Source organism: Orycteropus afer, unplaced genomic scaffold, assembly GCF_000298275.1.
Source record: "Orycteropus afer afer isolate SDZICR_OR568_19922 unplaced genomic scaffold, OryAfe1.0 scaffold00020, whole genome shotgun sequence".
Taxonomy (NCBI): Eukaryota; Metazoa; Chordata; class Mammalia; order Tubulidentata; family Orycteropodidae; genus Orycteropus; species Orycteropus afer.
Window position 1 is genome coordinate 4,508,606 of NW_006921607.1, and position 18,532 is coordinate 4,527,137.

Consider the following 18,532-nt stretch of genomic DNA (forward strand, 5'->3'; position numbering starts at 1 on the left):
TGTTGCAATGAACACGGGTGTGCATATGTCTGTTCTTGTCATGGCTCTCACTTCTTTAGGATATATACCTAGTAATGAAATAGCTGGGTCAAATGGTATTTCTAGTTACAACTTTTGAAGGAATCACCATACTGCTTTCCACAATGGTTGTACCATTTTACAGTCCCACCAGCAGTGTATGAGAGTCCCAGTCTCTCCATATCCTCACCAGCATTTGTTATTTTCTGTCTGGTTGAACTTTGCTCCTAGTGCTAGGGCAAGATGATGTCTCATTGTTGTTTTGATTTGCATCTCTCTAATGGCTAATGATCGTGAGCATTTCTTCGTTTATTGGCCGCCTGAATATTCTCTTTGATGAAGTGTCTATTCAATGTCTTCTGCCCATTTTTTAATTGGATTGTTTGTCTGTTTGTTGTTGAGGTTGGTTGTACTGCAGTTTGTTTAACCAATCGAGGGGCATTTTGCCACTTTTTAGTCTATTACAAATAAGGCTCTTGTGAATACTCATGTATGAGTTTTTGTGAAGACCTAAATTTTCATTTCTCTGGGATAAATACCCAAGAGTGCAATATTGGATTGGATTGTAAGTGTACCTTTAGTGTTTTCAAGAAACTATCCAACTACTTTCTGTAGTGGTGGTTTTTTAGGGCTGTGGACTCTGCTGCCACCTAGTGGCTTCCTGGAGCCACGTCCCCCTTTGGGAACTGTGGAGAAGTGTGTGGTGGGAGTGGTAGTGGAGTAGAGGTGTGATGGGAGCCAGGAGCCCAAGATCCTATTCATCTATCTTCCCTCCATACACCCATACACCGTGAGGCCCCAGGGGCCCAGGCTGACCCCTGTTCTACTTGTGTCTGCAGACAGCAGCCTCGGTCGTGTCGCCAGGCCTGGTGGTGGCACCCGTGTCGGGGAACAGCCTGGGCACACGGCGTGCAGAGATCAAGCCCGGGGTGCATGAGATCCACCTTTGCAAGGACGAGCGGGGCAAGACTGGCCTGCGGTTGCGGGCCATCAACGAGGTACAGCGGGGCTGGGGGGAAAAGGGTTTGCAGGGCCAGTGCGTCGCGGTGCACAGTGCCTGCAGCCCGAGCGGGACACACACCTCGCACAGTTGCCCAGCAGCACAGTCACAGTTTCCCAGAGGAAACTGTGAGCTTGGGAAGTGTGGGGGTGGGATGTCTTCCCTCTTCCCCTCCTGAGCTCGGGGACAGCGGCCTGGCTCCATCCACAGGAAGGTGCCAATTGGGAACCCAAAGCGAGGCTCTCCTGACCCCCAAGCCCAGGTTCTTCCTCTCAACCTCCACTGCCCGCAAGGCCTCAGCGTGCTGCTGGGTTGCAGCAGGGACCTTTCTCCTGCCTTTCGGTGGACTCCTGTAGCTCAGAGCTTCCCCCCTTCCAGCAATTCACAGGCATGCGGCAACCAGCTTCTATAGAAAGTACAAAGCAGGCCCAACTGGACGCCTTGGTGAGTGTAGTGGTTACAGGTGCAGCCTCCAGTAGTGGAAACCAGGACACAGGCCTCCTAGCGGTATGGCCGGGAGTGTTTCCTTTTCAGCAAACTGTGGTCATTGCCGTGGGACCTGCAGTGAAGAGCTGTAGCCTTGGTACCCTGTAAGCCCCGAGAGTATGAGGAGAAAAAAGACAGCTGGAGGATGGATGGGGGGCAGGTCTGGGACAGGGTGAACGGACTCAGGGCCTGTCTCCCCCAGGGCCTGTTTGTGCAGCTGGTCCAGGCCAACACCCCTGCGTCCCTCGTGGGGCTGCGCTTCGGAGACCAGATCCTGCAAATCGACGGGCGTGACTGTGCCGGCTGGAGCACAGACAAAGCCCACCGGGTGGTGAAGAAGGCGTCGGCTGAGAAGATCGTCATGATCATTCGGGACAGGTGAGCAGCCAGGCCCCCGGGGCCTCTCTGTCCAACCCTGACTCAGGCCCTGTGCGCAGGCCCAGCTCACTGTCCCTCCCCACCAGGCCCTTCCAGCGGACTGTTGTCATGCACAAGGACAGCACAGGCCACGTGGGCTTTGTCATCAAGAAGGGGAAGGTGGTCTCTGTGGTCAAAGGCAGCTCCGCGGCCCGCAACGGGCTCCTCACCAACCACTATGTCTGCGAGGTGAACGGGCAGAACGTCATTGGACTGAAGGTAGGTCGGGGGCCAGGGTCTCAGGGCTGGGAGACTGTGCAAGGTGGCGGGAAGGATCAGGTCTGCGAGGAGGCTGCTGGCCCTCTCTGAGCCTCAGTCTTCCTCATCCTAAGGTTGCTGGGAAGATTCAGTGAGACGATGTACATAGAGCCGGAGGCAGGGCACATAGTCAGTATTAGCCTGTCACTAGCAGAGTCTGTGGGTGGTGCCTGTGGTTAATGGGCTCGGCTGTTAACTGAAAGCTTGGAGGTTCAAATCTACCCAGAGATGCCTCAGGAGAAAGCCTGGTGAACTGCTTCAAAACAATCTGCCATGAAAACCTTATGGAGCACAGTTCTGCTCTGACCAGGTGGGGTCGCCCTGAGTTGGAGTCGACTCCACAGCAACTGATTTTACTGCCACTCACAGAGAGGCCCGAAGTGTGACAGGGAGGGGGAGCGATGTGCACGTAAGCACGTGGGCACCAGGTGAGGACACAGGTGCCCTGGTGGCAAGTGGCTGCTTTGAAGCCTCCCCACTCTGCATAGCACTTCCATTTGCACACTGAATCACATTCAAATAATAAGAATATTTTTAAAAATTGTTATTCATAAGTCTGTTTCTGAACTTTGTTCATTTTTCAAGGGGGTGTGCGGGGGAAGGGAATTTTTTCTTTATGATATAAGGAGTGAGTATTCTCTGTGCACATGGATGGGGGGTTGGGTGCCTTTGGGGTGACTCCTGCTGCCTCCTGGACCAGGGAGGGTAATGAGTCACGTGGCTTTCTGTTCCCCGAATGGGTAGACGTGGTTTCATCCTGACCTCACACCACTTAGACAGAGCACTGGTTCTCGAGCCCAGTGGTGCTTTAGACTTGAAAGCCCCTCAGCCTCCTGCAGAGGTGGCCTGGGCAATGGCAGCTCACAGCCTCCCCAAGAGGGCCATCGCCGTGCCATTCCTGTCCCACATGGTCTTGCCAGTCTCCCCCGCCCTCTGTGGAGACTGTTCTTATGGCCCAGGACCGTTGTGGTGATGCCTAAGATGACTCTGGCTGCCTCCTCTCCCATCCCCTGGGATCAAGCGTGACAATCCAAAGGATGCCCATCGTACTTAAGTAGAAGCAGCAATAACAATACGGGTAGTCCCCCGTTTATGACGTATTCAAGTTCCAAGGAACTGTGTTTACAGTTTTTAAATTTTAAATTTTTAATTTTTTTTGTACATCTTATTTTTAATAAGATGTACTATGCAATATGGCACATATGTACTACACAGTGTGTGGCAATGTGTAATTTGCCAATGTCATCATATCCATAAGTTTACATGTAATATTTCCAACCCCCAAAGACAAAGATCGTATTTATAAAGATACTGATAGTAAAAGACAATAGTAATGAAAACTGAAAGTATGAGGTATCCAACTGTGGTAGTTATGTTTGTGTGTCAGCTTGGCTGGGCCTTGTTGAGTGGCTGGACAGCTGGTGGTAGTTATTCCCCATGATGAGACTGGCGATCAGTTCCATGGTGGGATCTACCACAAGCAGCTGAGTGAGTAGCTGCCTTTGGGAATGTGGTCTGCTTCCTGGATATGAGGAGAAGCTTTGAGAATGGTCTCTAGCCTATGGCACGCTTGGACCCTGCATGTAGCCGTGTCATTGCTCAGCAGCCTGCTATGCTCTGCCGACCTTGGGACTTACAATGGACTCAAATTAATGGCCTGCTGTGTGGATTGCTAACATCAAGACTGTGCCTTTTTACTTGTCATCCTTGGGTTTGTCAGCCTCAGCAGCCAGCAGCTGTCTGAGTGAAGAAAAGCCTCTAGCTCCAGTGGGCCGGGAGCAGGAGGCAGAGCTGGACCCCAAGGTTGAGGGGCTTTCACCCAGCCCCTAGAGCCTGGCACTTTGAACTTGGACTTAAAGCCTCCAAATTGTGAGAGAATAAACTCCCATTTATTAAGGCCATCCCATTTGTGGTATATTCCTGTCAGAGCGGCACTAGGGAACCAGAACACCAACTGACATCAGAACAGACGTGGGGGGAGTTGTGGAACGGAGCCTTGTTGTGAGTGCTTGGATTTTCCTGATAAGGAGTGAAGTCATTCCTCTTTGATCTTCACAGTCTTTTTAAAATGTGCTGCAGATGCTGCTGTCCTCCCTGATGGCTCGAGGTGCTGACCACCGTGGCGCTGTGAGGCCCTCAGTGGCCAGACTCACCCCTTTACGGAACGGCTCCAGAGGGCTGTGCTTTTGGAGGCCCTGCTCTTTCCAAAGCTACCTGTCCCCTCTGTAGCCGTCACCTGTCCCATGTAGCCCATCTTCTCCCATTTATTTTGGAGCAACTAAGAAAATGCACAACCTAGGTAGATGCGTGTGGAAAGTAACGGTCACGAGGCTTTGAGAAAGAGGCCAAGGCTCTTCTGTGGCCACAGTTGTAGTGTTCAGACACTGACACACGTTGCTTAGAACCTTAGTTCCTGGTTCCTCCGTGATCGGAATGGTTTCTGCAGGCTTTGCTCTTGTTACTGCTCCCCAAGATGTGAGAGGAAGAGGTCCCCCGTGAGGCCTGGCTCAGGCCAGCTGGCTGACAGGGCCCGGAGGGGAGATGGGTGGGTGTGTTTCGTGTGTCCCTTGTGCTTTGGGGCCAGAACCTGAGTGTGACTGGGGCTGGGGAGCTGGGACAGAAGACGCAGGCCTCGTGAGGCCCAGGCACACTCTGGGGGAAGGGGAAGGAGAAGGAGAGTAACCTTTGGGAGGCCCTGTTATGTGGCAGCCCAGCCAAGGAGCCTCACAGCCAGCCTTCAAGGTGAAGGTGGGGAGTGGCCCAGAGGCTGATACTCATGCTCAGCCAACGCTTTTCCTGGGGTTCTGCCAGGGACCTTCCCCTGCAGGCTCCGGTCTGAGGCAGCCCTGCCCCTGCAGTCAGATGTCTGTCGGCTACCTCTAGCAGTAGCCACTGACCCTTGCACAGAATTGCCCCCAGGGTGACCACTCACTTACCTCCTTTCCAGGACAGAGAGACCACGGAGATCCTGGCCATGGCCGGGAATGTCATCACCCTGACCATTATCCCCGCTGTGATCTATGAGCACATGGTCAAAAAGTAAGACTGCACCCTCCCTGCCTTCCCTGCTCCCTCCCCACCTCCCGGGGCTAGGCCTGGCAGCCCTGACTGCTTCATGCAGGCCCAACCTGCCCTGACCTCCCTGACACCCTGTCCCATTCAAGGTGATTCGCAGCTTTGGGTGATTTGAAAGTCTTCAGAATTGAAGTGAAAGCCCGCATGGGGAGGCACAGTCCTCAGGGGAGAAGATATTGTCAGTTTTGACCTCTTTCACTGTTTCCACATCCAGGTTGTCCCCGACCCTGCTCCACCACACCATGGACCACTCCATCCCAGATGTCTGAGGCCACAGAAGGACTGCTTGGGTCTCTTGCTCCTTTCCCCACCTTCCTACAAGGAAGGGCAGGGTGCTGGGATGACAGGTTGCAGCTGGTTCACTGCCTGGGCTGGGAAGTGTGTTTTTTTTTAGGGGGGGGTTTGGAGAGGGGGGTTCCAGGCAGAGTGGACTGGCATGGCATAGGTTTGTCATTTACACACACACACAGGGCTCCTTGGAGGCTCAGAGTTCATAACTGGGTTAAGCCAGGGCAGGATCCACAGGCGCCAGATTTTCTGGGCTTATTGAAATGCTGGGCACACTTAGGCCCAGCCAAACACTTCTTAAAGTTACAGCTGGGTAGCTTTCAAGATGTGTGCCTCTACCAGGACAACAGTTACACGTTTTGAGAGAATGGAAATACATTCTTTGTGAGAATATCTCCTTTTCCCTTTACTTCATCTTTGTCCCAAACACACTGTAGAGTTCTACCTGCTGACCGTCTTCGGAATAAAGATTTAAGTAAACTCTTTCTTTAAAGGTCATCCTTGGTCCCATGACATGCCCAGGCTGATTCTCATTAGACTAAGGCCTTTCTACATGTTCTTGCTGAAAGCAGTGACTTGGCTGTGCCACAGTGAGATACTCTGCCAGTTGTATGCAGGGATGGATACAGTTGTGGGGACAGTTTGGGGTTTGCGGAGGCAGCAGGGCTGGTGGCAGAGTACAGCTTTGGAGCACTCCCCCCACCCCAATGACCTTGGTCAGTTTCTGCGTCTGCAAAATGGGAAGAAAAACCCACCTAGGTGGGTGTTAAAGGAGCTCTGGTGGCATAGTGGGTAAGGCATTTGGCTGCTAACCAGAAGGCTGGTGGTTCAAACTCACCAGGTGCTCCATGGGAGGAAGATGAGGCAGTCTACTTCCTTAACGATTTACTGCCTTGGAAACCCTAGGAGGGTCGCTGTCAGTCAGAATCCAGTCTATGGGAGAGGGTCTGGTTTTGGTTTGGTGGCAGGGTGTTGAAGAGGATGGACTTCGGCATCCTAAAGCACCCTGCAGGTCTGACCCTCAGTGGGCTGAGCCGAGGCAGGTCTGCATCACTTGTACAACCGCCACGGGCTGGGGGTGGGGCGAAGCTGCAGATCCGCCCAGATGCGCCTCAGAGCTGGAACCAGCATACAGCTGGGCACCGGGAGAGACCCTCGCGGCCGGGCTTTTCCTTTGTGGACGTCGGGAGGAAAGTCTGAGCTGCCCCCACCTCAGAAAAAAAGACACAGTATAAAGGAGAGAGGCCAAGGGTCTTGCTGTGTTTTCATGCTTTAATTCAGAGCTGTCTGCTGCAGGTACAACTCTGTCTGAACAAAAGGACAAAGGAGACAAGAGTGAAGGCCCCTCCCCACCCCACCCCCTTCCGGACCCCTGTGGATTCTCACTCAGGGGCCGGGTTAATGTAAGAGTGCACTGTGTCTCGTTTGTGTGGCCCCCGAGGCCAGAGGGGGTTCACAGTTCACCCGGCAGAGGCAGCCCAGTAGGCCTCTGCCCTAGAACCTTGTAGTCTGCCCTGCCCCTCCGCAAGGCGCTGCCAGGTGCCCCTGCGCTAATGGCAGCTGGGAAGGGTGTTTTGGTGAAAAGCTATGTTACTCCTGGGAAACATATGGGACGCCCTCCACTGGAGGCCAGCTGTGCAGATGGCTGGCTCTAGATGCCCTTTCCTGCCTGAGCCTGAGCCACTCTGGCCCCTAGTCCTAGAACTAAGAGGCCACTTCCAGCCGCTTGGCTCTAAGGGACCAACTCTAGGTCCTTTAATGAGCTCTGGCCAAAGGCTGAGGTGAGAGGGGAGGCCCCAAAGATTTCTGCTTCGGAAGCCAGGGCAGGAAGGAAAGGTCACAGCCTACAGGAGGAGATACTAAGCAGGAAGGAAAGGGGAGCTTTGGCAGGTGAGCACTCGGCACGCGGGCCAGCTCCTAGACCGGCCCACGGCCCCACACCCGGTGCCCTTGCATAGTCAGGGCTTAGCGCCTGAACCAGCAGGCCAGCCTCTGCCACGTGGAGCTGCCCGGGCAGCACGGGCTCCCCCTTTGCATAGATGCAGATACCGAGCACACACAGGGCAGGGCAGGGCGGGGCGGGGCCAGTGTGGTCCCAGGTCTGCTCCAGGGTTGGGGCAGTGAGCCACCTCCTCCAAGATGAAGAGAAGTCTCCTGAAGGCCTCACCAGACACCCCTAAAAGAGAAGGACCCTCAACACTGCGGGCTAGGGGGCTAGGGCCCCTGGTGACCCACACAGGCAGGGCCCCTGCTCCCCTGCCCAGGCCTCAGGCCCTTCACGAGTGGCTTCTCCAGTACAGGGACAGAGTGAACCACAGCCACAGCCCTGACCACATCCACTGAAACACAAGACACAATAGGAAAGGCCACAGGACAGCAAGACACAGACAGGAGCAGAGGGGCTACGCAGCTCAACGAAATTCCAGTGGTGAAAAATATATCGATTTTATGTTGTCAAATATAGTCATACATTTATTTTCGTGGCAAAGCTTTGAATATTTCTAACGAGACACTACGTAGCTCCATGAGTTCAGGGCACAGGAGGCTGGGTCGACGCCAGTCCCAGCTCGGCTTTGGATTGGGTTTTATCCACTGACCCTTCCAGGGTATGACCCTAGTGTCCCATGGGACAGCCCCAGCAAGCCCCAGCCATTGCCTAGGCCAGGGTGGAGGGCCTCCCCACAGAGGATGGCTGGTCGGAGGCCCTGACTGATGGGGGGCTTTGGAGGCACAAAGCGCGTGGCAGGTGAGGCGCTCTGCCCCGATGGCGGGGTGGGCACCCATTCCAGTGCATGCAGGTGCTCCCTCGGGTGGAAGGGCACAGAGGGCGAGGGCAGGGCCCAAGTCAGGCATCGCCTGGTGGAGCAGCGGGGGTAAGGGCAGATGATCTTGGCAGAAGACCAGAGTGACCTCCTGGGCCAGAGGGGTGAGTAAGACACAGGGTCCCACCAACCCACCCCAACTGGGGGGCTGCAACCTCTGAAAGTAGATGGGATGACCAGATGGGAGTGACCCCTAAGGACAGCGAGGAGCGGGCTTCTTAGAAAATAATAACGATAATGCACTTCAAGTGCCAGCAGCTTTGCTGAGGGACCCAGATGTGGTCCTGGAGTAGGAGGTGGTGACAAGGAATCGTCCTAGGCAGAGGGGGCTTAGGCAGGGAGCCACGCGGGGCTGCAGGGCTGACCCCCTGCCTGTCCCTGTTCCTAGGAATGCACCCTGCTCTGGCCTGGATAGAGATCACAGCTTCCACACCCCCTCTTGTGAGTTGTCTTGCCAGAATCCCGTCCCCACCCCCCGCCCCCTACCCGGAGACATATAGGCCTAAGATTTTGGAGCCCTCATCCAGAAAGCAAGCGACTGCCTCACCAGAAACCCTGGGATGGGGGAAACCCAAGCCCCAAAGAGAGTATAGTGCAAAGCAGAAGCTGGGTCTGGAGACCCCCAAGGCTTCCGGGGCTATGGCCTCTGGCTTTTCAAACAAGCTGAGGTCTCCTGAGAACAGCCTGCCTCCCCACTGCAATCTCAGAAGGCTAGAGGAGAACCGAGGCCTGGCCCTGTCTCCCCTCCTAATGCTGGCAGACCTTCCAGACTGGGACTGGGGCTTGGCTTAGGCAAGGTTCCTACCCCGGCCCTGCCTGGCTTATCTGGCCGCTCTCTGTGGGACACACCCAGAAGTGCCAGGAGGAAAATGGGTCCTGGGGAAGGCCTGGGATGAACAGACACACAAAGACCCACACTGTTCTCCACCCGCTCCTGCCCCAGCCGCCGCCGTCTTTGCTCCAGCCCATGGCCTTGACTCTGTGTCTGAATCTCAAAGTGGGGAGCAGGCTGGGGAGGCTGGAGCCCCAGGCCCAGCAGGTCCAGACCTTGCTCTGAGTCCTCGGGTCAGCTGCTTGCTCTGTGAGCCACAGCTCGCTCCACCTCAGGAGATAATACTGACCTAGGAGCCCAGGCTGAGGGCAAGGGTGACTTGGAGAGAAGGCCTGGGATGAGTGAAGAATGGGACAGACGGGGGGGGGGGGCACTCCATGGCAACTCCAGCCCAGCCTCCCCAGATAAATACAGCCAGAGACTTCCTGAGCAGGGCTGCGCATCCGAAGGGCCAGGTGGGCAGAGGGCCGGGCTGGGGGAACCTCACCACGTCCTCTCCCTGCAGCTGGTGCAGTCAGCATCCCCGCTCCCTGCCCTGTGGTCACCCTGCCCTTAACTCCTGGCTAAGTTTTGGGATTCCTGTCCGCAACCTCTACTCCGAGCCCCTGCCACTTGGTCTACATCCTGAAAAAAGAGTTCTAAACCCAAAACTAAATAAATAAGATGATAACCAGGGGCTGCATGTGAGACGGAGAACGGCCCCTCTACAATCAGTGGTCAGGTTGCGGGAGCCACTGGCCGGGCAGGGCCTCCTCAGAGCTGGGAGTCGGCCCCCGCCCCACTGGGCCCCGGCTGGCTCAGTGAGCGGCAGCTGATCCTGCGGATGGAGTGCAAGGCCACGGTGCAGCAGCCCCGCAGCAGGGAGCTGATGTTGTAGATGGGCTGGCCCTGGCGTCGCTGGGAGCGGCAGAGCCAGGCCACTGTGGGCACGGCTGGTACCACCACAGCCAGCAGATCCACAATGTAGTGGCGGCTCCAATAGCTCTTGGGCTCCTTCTCAGCTGCGGCTGCTGTCTCCTCCTCCTCCTCCTCCACAGGGCACGCCACACTCACCGACTGGCTGGGGTTGGGGTTGGCACCAGGTCGGTGTGGGACAGGCCCACAGGTGATGGGCTCTGGGGCCTCGAGCTCGTCCCCCACCGTCACCACCACCGCCGAGTTGGGGTCCCTGGGCCCTGAGGTGCAGGGGTCTGGCTCTAGGTGCCTATCCCCGGACTCAGGGACTGTCCCGCAGACCTGGGCATTGGTCACTTTCTCCAGGATGGTGTCCAGATCGGGCTGGTACTGCATGAAGTCCGTCTGGATGGCTCGCTCCTGCATGCAGCTGGCCTGCACGCCGGCCTCCATGCCACAGAGCAACTTCTCATAGGTGTTGCTGGCAGGGAAGCGGGGGCCCAGGCTGAAGGTGCTGTGCAGTGAGGCTTCCTCGGGGCCGCAGTCCACCCCCGATGACAGCAGGCTGCTGGCCTCCAGGGCGTCCGTCCGGCTCAGTGTGTCATCAGCCACCGCAAAGCCACTGTCAACCCCATCCTCAGCGGAAGCGCTAGGAGTGTCACCAGGTGGGCGGTCCCCACAGACGGCTGGGTCACTCAGCTTGGTGTAGGTGGAGCTGCGGGTGAGGGAGCGGGCAGGGGACCCACCGGCTGACTCCCCAGTGCCGTCCTCCTTGGCCATGCCGTTCTGAGCCACTTCCATGCTGTGCAGGAGTGTCTCCAGCTTCTTGTTCTGGATGTTGATATCCACAAAGTACTTCTGTAGCCCCTTGTCCTTGTCGATGAGGTTGTTCTTGACAGTGTCGATGACCTGCTTGAGCTGCTTGATCTCCTTGCGGGCCTCTTTCAGGGCCAGCTGGGCCTCCACACGGTGGCATTCCTCCTCGATCCAGTCTTCTTGCATGCGTGACAGCTGTGTCTTCAGGTCATCAATCTCTGTGTCCCTGCAAACAGACAGAAAGACACACACTCACTTCCTGCTTGCCTGGCCCATCCTGGCTACCAAGGAGAGGCCTGGGGACAGAGGAGGAAGGGACAGCGTCACCAAGGACAGTGGGCCCTGCGCTGCTGCTGCTCAGTGCTGGAGAACAAAGGGAAGAGCTCAGTCCTTATTCCATCTCTCCAAGGCACCAGCCTTTTTTTCCGTGGGGAGGAATGAGTGAGGCATGGGAAAGGGACCTGCGGTACTGATGGAGGGGGTTGTCTCCTCCTGGGAGGGGAGAAGCATGGTCCACAGGAGATACCACCCATAGCCCCACCCCCTGGAGGCCAACACACAGATGACTTTTGACATCTAGATCCATCACCTAGAGAAGAGAGTAGACAAGGAAGATTCTTAGTCTACATGTGCTGCTGCTGTGGAAACCTAATACATCTTTGTTTAAAAATCTTAAAAACTAAACAGAAAATCTCTGCTCTATGTGACTCTTACTAAAGCAGACTGTGAAAACATTAAATGGAGCAATATTTGGCCAAGGTCCCTGGGGAGGGGCTGCTGGACTGCTTTGTCTTTAAGAGAGAGAGGGAAGTTATGGGCTTCTGTGTGTGTGTGTGTGTGTGTGTGTGTGTGTAGGGGGAGCTGATAATTTTACATCTTCCTCAAGCAGCAGGATGAAGACTGGTGGGTGAATCAGAAGAGAGTGAAGAGAACAGGGTGACTCGCTTTTATTCATGCCAGAAGTTTCTTTTTGAGTCTACTATAAAGAGGAAAGGCTGAGAAGACAGATGGAAAGGGCTAGTTACTCCTGAGAGGAGAAGCAAGTGCCAGGCAAACAAGATACTAGGAGCCTCCTGTCCAGGAGCTCCCAGGCTTCTGTAGGTCCCTGAGCTGAAGACAGATCTGGGGCTGGAGGGGGAGGGAAGAGTTAGAAAAAACATTCCATCAAGTCTAGAGGTAAACCAAGACAAGGGTCGACAGTGATTCACTGAAAGTTAGAAGAAAGGAGGGAAACTGCTCCTGAGACTAAGATCCTGCTCCGGGCGTTCCCGCTCCAACACACTACTGAGTGTTACAGCCCTGTGTGGCAAAACCCTGTATTCATGTAAATGAAATCTAGAAATGACACGACTGTCAACCTTGGGATTCATGAGCGCAGCAGAGTAACTATCCCAGGTCAAGCATCACGTACTTTTCAAAATCAAACCTGAAATTCAATTCAGGACATGGGACCAAGACTCTCATTACATAATAAGCTGAAGGGACTGGAAAGGAGAGGCTGCTGTGACCAAAAACGTCAGCCAGTGGCATCACCTGAAAGCGGCCTGACCACCCAACAGGAACAACATTGCAACGGCAGTGGAATGGGAACGATGAGTCAGAGGTGCTTAAGAGCGCCAGGAACAGATGTACCAACAGAGATGGTTCGACACAATGGAGGGAGTGCTTGCTCTCCACTGCTCCTGACTCATGGAGGGGCTCACTCAGGTAACCTTCTTGATTTTCTCCCTACTTCTCAATCACACCTCCCTCTGGGAAAAAGAATTGGGAGGAAAGAACTTGCTATGTTCAGCCTGACCGGCTGGGCTGGTCCCCTACCCCTCATTCCTTAGAGGCAGCTGGTCCCCAGCTTCCCAGCCCTATGTCTGTCCCAGTCCAGCATCTATGCCTGAATGGGTATAGACACACCTATGCTAACATCTTCCAATATAGCTGTATCAGTATTACTGTCAGCTGCCATTGCATTGGTTCCCAGTGAATGGAACCCTACATGCAATGGGACTGGACCATGGGTTTTCACTGGCTGATTTTTGGAAGTAGATCACCAGGCATTTCTGCCTAATCCTTCTTAGTCTGGAAAGTCTGATGAAACCTGTTAGAGAAATCTAACTGATTTATGTCCATTGGTATTGGACCCTGACACTTTGCTAAATACTTTTGTTAGTTTCACTAGTTTTCTTGGTGAGTCTCTAGGATTTTCTATGTACAGGATCATATTATCTAGAAATAGAGATGGTTTTACTTCTTCTTTACCAATTTGGATGCCTTTTATTTCCCTTTCTTGCCTTGTTGCTCTGGCTAGGACTTCCAGTACAATGTTGAACAGTAGTGGCAAGTGCTGGCTGTGCTTGAGGTGCCTCGACTGGGAATCGAACCCAGGCCTCCCTCACGGGAGGTGAGAATTCTCCCAGTGAACCGCTACTGCTCGCTTGCTTTATCAGTAATAGAGTTAAAATTGGGTCTATTTCCTTGATAGTACCTTTCTCTTAACTGGCGCCAAACTTGGTATTGAGGGTGGGGGAGATAAAGGAAAAAGGAGTATGATGTGTTGACCTTCGAAAACCCCAACCTGAAATCTGTTTGAAGAAGAAAGCACAATATGAAAAGTTATGTGAAAGAAGTGACATTTGAACTGAGTCTTGGAGGATTAGTTTGCCAAGGAAGCAAGATGGGGTAGACATATCTCTGGAAGTGGGGACACAGCACACAAAGGTACAGAGGATGAAAACACACGGTGTCCTGGAGGAGGAGAAGCTGGGCTCCGGTGGGAATCACAAGTATCAAACTAGGTATGTACAGAGTGTGAAGGTGTGGCAAGATAGACATTGAATTCTGGCACGTAAAGAACTGTCACAGTTCCTGCAAGACAGTCAGGAGTGACTGGAATGGCCAGGGAGTTCAGGGTCACAGCAGGGCATCCTGCCCAAAGCACACGTGGAGAATGGTCAGCTCTGAGCCATGGGGCTCATCCTAGAAAGGAAGCTGGGGGATGAAGACATTCGTGCAAACAGCCAAGTAGACACTGGGCATCACTGGGAAGATGGCTGGAAACAAAACTAGAAGCCCTAGCTCCACAGATGAGGAACAGAGAATGCCCCCCACGACCCGTAACTCCCTAAATTCAAAACCACAACAGATCTAAGCTGGATTGGCTACTTGGGAGAGCTCTGGTGAAGAGAGACGTGGCCATGGTGGCCATCCCTGACCTCCAGTGCCTCACACAATGCCTTGTCCAGCTCACAACAGGCTGCAGGTCTGAATCCACACAGTCCAGAGAGGGATGGCCAAAATGATGGGAGAGATCAGGAAGCAGCCCCAAAGCATTAATCAAAAAGACAAAGGCTGGGAGGGTTAGGATTGAACACTTCTCCTGGGCCTGAGAACGCAGGTCCTCAGGTGGGTTCACAGGGGCTCTTGGGAGACTCCTGGGCCAGGTAGGAGTTCAGTAAAATGTTTCACATGATCTTACATTATCAATAAGCAGGAAGTACAGGGGAGGGAGGGGTTTAGGGCATGGACTGGTGGGTCAAGAGTCCCCAGTGACTCACCTATGAGGAAACAATGGGAAGGATGAATGGTTGCTTCGCCCCACAGAGACAGGTAAGCCAGAAAGAAGCCCCTGTGTTGAACTCCCTAGATAGAAAGCAACCAGGGAACAAGAAATGGCCTAGAGGGGCTGCCAGGCTAAACTGAGGGAGCATTGCCTGCTGGGAGCCAGATAGGAGGTTACCTAATGGTGTAACTGGCTCCTGCCTGGTTCTATGCAGCCACCTGAGTAGTCAAGGAGAACCGCTGAGGAGAGAATAGGGGTGGGTGGCGGCTCTGGAAATGGGCTCAAACAGGGCTTTGCTGTGCAGAAGAGGAAAGGGTGGGTCCTGGGAAGCCCATGGCCACTCCTTCCTCTGAGATGCCTCAGGGCTCTGGTTGCTCAGAGTATGGGGGCAGTGGACTATCCCCAGGGCTGCCTCTGGCAACCCACTCACCGGTCCTGGAGCCTGTCTTGTGTGTCCTTCAGCCGGGCCTTCAGGTGTCGGATGCATACCTCCTTCTGCTGCAGTGGGGTCAGGTACTGCTCTGGGGTCGGGGGCTTGATGCCATGGTTGTCGCTGCACAGCGTGTACTTCATAGAGCGTCTGTAATAGGATACCCACCGGTGGGGAGGGAAGAAGAGGACAGGGACCCCAGCCTAACCATCCTACGGCTCCAAGCCAGGCCTCCCCCATAGGATATGAGAACAACCAGCCATTCTGGAAGGCAAGTTTCATTAAAGTTATGGGAAAGAGGCTATATTTGAACTGGGTCTCAGAGGATGAGTTGGACAGTGTGGGTGAGGGCTCAGAGCTCCTGTAGCTAGGGGTGGGAGACACACATAGAACATGTGTGCAAGCTTGGCTTCATGCCAGGTGCTCTGCCAACGCATTCTCCTTCAATCCCAGCATCCCTGACAGTTAGCACTGTCTTCACCTTTCCGAGGTGCTCCTGAGTTCAGAGAGGAGCACAGACAGTCCTAAGGTCCCACAGACAGTCCCAGTGGTGCATCCCAGAACCTAGGCGTCCAGCCTCCCAACCTGGAGAAGGAGTTTGGGGCTGGAGGCTGGACTGAGAGGGGTGCTCCTCCGCCATGTAATTCCCCCAGGGCAGACTGGGTGTACATGGTAGAGAAGGACCCCCTCTAGCCCCCACTGTGGAGGAGAAGATATCTCATGGGGCCACAAAAGTGGGGGAGAAGCTCTCTTCTTTGGAGCAGAGAGCTTTCATGCCCAGAGCTGGTTGTAGGACCAGGTTGGGGACCAGGGAGACAGAAAACTTGTGGGTGCAGGCACTGAAGTCCACGCACACACGCTCTGATGCACTCCTCACCCATCTTCACACACAAGTAGGTGTGCACTGTGTGTTTGCACACTCACTTGGAGTGGACATCTGAGCACATGGATCCCCTCTCTGTTTGCACCTGCAGGTCCACATGCCCCTGTGGTCTTGCTGCCACCCTCATGGGCACTTGCATGTGCTGGGATACCAGATCCTGCACATGTTCACACAATTCACACAAATGCACCCAGACCTTTTCATCTGCACATGTACACACTCTCAGGGACACACATGACCACTCTTGTGCATAAGCACACACGTGAACCCCTACTGCCCCCTGAGGTGGTTGCAGGCTGGACATATGATGCCCCTACAAGCCACAGACCCCCCAGCACTGGGTGGCATAGATGTGCGTGTGTAGGGGTGCAGCACATGCAGGTCCTCCCAGTGCCAAAGAGGAGGAACTTCCCTCAGAGGGAGATCACTGCCAGAAGGGGAGGGAGGGCCAAGATTCTGACCTTTGGGTCTCACGAGTAAGGAAACCACTCTAACTCCATCTCAGGCCACAGCCCCGCTGCCGTGGCTCATAGCCACCTGGTTGCTCCATTCCTAGACATCTCCTTGGATCTTGGCTTAAGCACCTGGGCATTTTCTTGCACTGTTACTCAGAGGGCTCTGGTGCCACTCCTCTCTGCTGCTGTAGGGAGTCCCAGGTCAAGGGAGGGGCAATGATATTTTTGGACTGGAAGAGATAGGCCCTGGGGAGGGCGGTTTGTTGAAGCAGCCAAGTTGAAGGCAGTTTTAAGACTTATGTGGGAGCTGGCTGAGTTTACTGACGAAAACCGCATTTGTAAATTGTGCGCTGTTGAGGAGAAGGTGGGGATACAAGCTGCAACCCTGCCTCTGGTGGAGAGAAAGACTCTCCTCCCCTTACCCTCCATGGGTGACTTGGCCTCGTCCAGAGGGGTAGGGATGGTTACCTGGGTGTGGGGCTGCTGTCACTGCCCTTGCAGGAACCAGAGTTGCTGCTGCTGCTGAGGGAAGAGGTCCCGTAGGCATCCCGCACGCTCACGGGCGGGGAGGTGCGCCTGGAGGCAGGGAGAAGAAGCGGGTGCTCATTCTGGCTGGTGGGCAGCTGCGGACACTGGGCAAACACTGCCAGGCTGCTGTGGCCCAGAGGACCCCCACTTGAGGGTCACCGCAGGGGAGAGAAGCGGGGAGAAGGTGGTGCACAGACAGGGGTGACAAAGCAGACAGTGCAAATCAAGATGGCGAAGTGGAAGAGGCCGGTCCTCCTGGCTCCCCAGGGGCAAGAATGGGGCTGGGGCGGGGCTGGGGCCAGGGGAGGCGCTCCTGTCTGCCCTGACCCAGGGTCTTCACATGCACAGACCGAGTCAGAGTGGGAGCGTCGTCAGGAGCAGGAGTGACAGGTGGGGACGAGTGTGGCAGACAGGAGTGGGGCCAGAGGAGGAGTCCACTGGGGTGAAAGTCGAGGGAGGCCAAGCACGCCTGAGTGGAGACCGCATGGCTTCCCTCGCGTGGACCAGGGCAGTACAGGCAGACCTCATTTTAGTGTGTTTCCCTCTATTGCATTTCGCAGATACTGCGTTTTCCACACACTGAAGATTTGCAGCAACCCTGCGGCAAGCAAGCCTATCAGCGCCACTTTTCCAACAGCATGCGCTCACTTTGGATCTCTGTGCCACATTTTGGTAATCCTCACAGTATGTTCAAACTTCTTCATAATTGTATCGAGCACTGAATACACCAAAAAAAGAAAAAGAAAACCACCCACCAAACTCACTGCCATTGAGCCGATTCTGACTCATAGCGACCCCTGTTGGGTTTCTGAGGCGGTAAATCTTTACAGAAGTAAATTTCCTCATCTTCCTTCCATGGAGCAGCTGGTGGATTTGAACCGCCAACCCTCTGGTTAGCAGTCAAAGGCTTTAGGCACTGCGGCACCAGAGCTCCTTAACAGACCACAGTGTAGTGTAAACATAACTTTTATACACACTGGGAAACCGAAAACTTCGTGTGACTTGCTTTATTGTGTTACTAGCTTTATCGAAGTGGCCTGGAACTGAACCCACAATATTTCTGAGGTATGCCTGTATTCGTAGGAAACAATGGTTTAAGCCCTCAGAGAGCTTTCATATCCATTGTGTCATTTGAGCCCTTAAATAGCTCCAGGAGGAGGCCAGTGTTCCAAGCATGGGAAAAACCGGGGCGACACTTGCTCAAAGACACACTGCGGCAGTGTGGGGACAGAGGCTCCCCTCCTCCCGCCCCCTGAGGCCAAGGCTCTGGGCAACGGGGAGACTCACCTGCGGGATCCAGCTGAGGCCCGTCTACTCCCCGACAGGGACATGGCCATGAGGCTGCGGGTCCGTGTGAGCGGCGGGATGGTTGGTGTCCCCGGGGCTGAGGAGAGAGGGCGGGTTGGGGGGGCCGTGGGGAGGGCTGGGCTGGGCCATGTCATCCTTTCACTGGGGCCGCTGCCCAGCATGGCTTCTCCTCTCACCCTTCAGCAAGGACACCCAGGACCAAGTGTGTGCCTGGCAGGCCAGCTCTGGCCACAGCTGCCACCACCAAAGAATTTAGCAGGGTTGGTGCACAGACTCAGGCCACTTGACTTAAAATTCCCAACTGTGAGTGCCTCACGAGTGGCCGGAAATCATCAGTCCAACCCCGTGTTCTCCAGATGTGTCAATGTGGCCCAGAGAGAGTGAAGGCCTTGCCCAAGGTCACTCAGGCATCAGGGTGACCACCAGCTCAGCACTGAGTCCTCTATGCTATGAGCCAGGCCTGGCCTCT

General features: G+C 54.7%; 2 protein-coding genes across 2 annotated transcripts in view; one reads left to right on the forward strand and one right to left on the reverse strand.

Annotated features, from left to right (window-relative positions):
- SDCBP2 (syndecan binding protein 2) overlaps window positions 1–5,523 on the forward strand; it is a 22,650-nt gene extending 17,127 nt beyond the window's left edge. Inside the window, exons 4-8 of the mRNA XM_007934502.1 lie at window positions 858–1,016; window positions 1,707–1,882; window positions 1,969–2,140; window positions 5,127–5,218; window positions 5,469–5,523. Of these exons, the coding sequence (XP_007932693.1) occupies window positions 858–1,016; window positions 1,707–1,882; window positions 1,969–2,140; window positions 5,127–5,218; window positions 5,469–5,523 (654 nt within the window). The remainder of the gene's footprint in view (window positions 1–857; window positions 1,017–1,706; window positions 1,883–1,968; window positions 2,141–5,126; window positions 5,219–5,468) is intronic.
- Window positions 5,524–9,949: 4,426 nt separating this feature from the next.
- SNPH (syntaphilin) lies at window positions 9,950–18,224 on the reverse strand. The gene is made up of 4 exons (XM_007934503.2): window positions 18,043–18,224; window positions 16,696–16,803; window positions 14,890–15,039; window positions 9,950–11,132 (listed from the first exon to the last, which is right to left on the reverse strand). The coding sequence occupies exons 1-4, from the start codon at window positions 18,222–18,224 to the stop codon at window positions 9,950–9,952; spliced, it is 1,623 nt and encodes a 540-aa protein (XP_007932694.1).
- Between the last annotated feature and the right edge of the window lie 308 nt (window positions 18,225–18,532).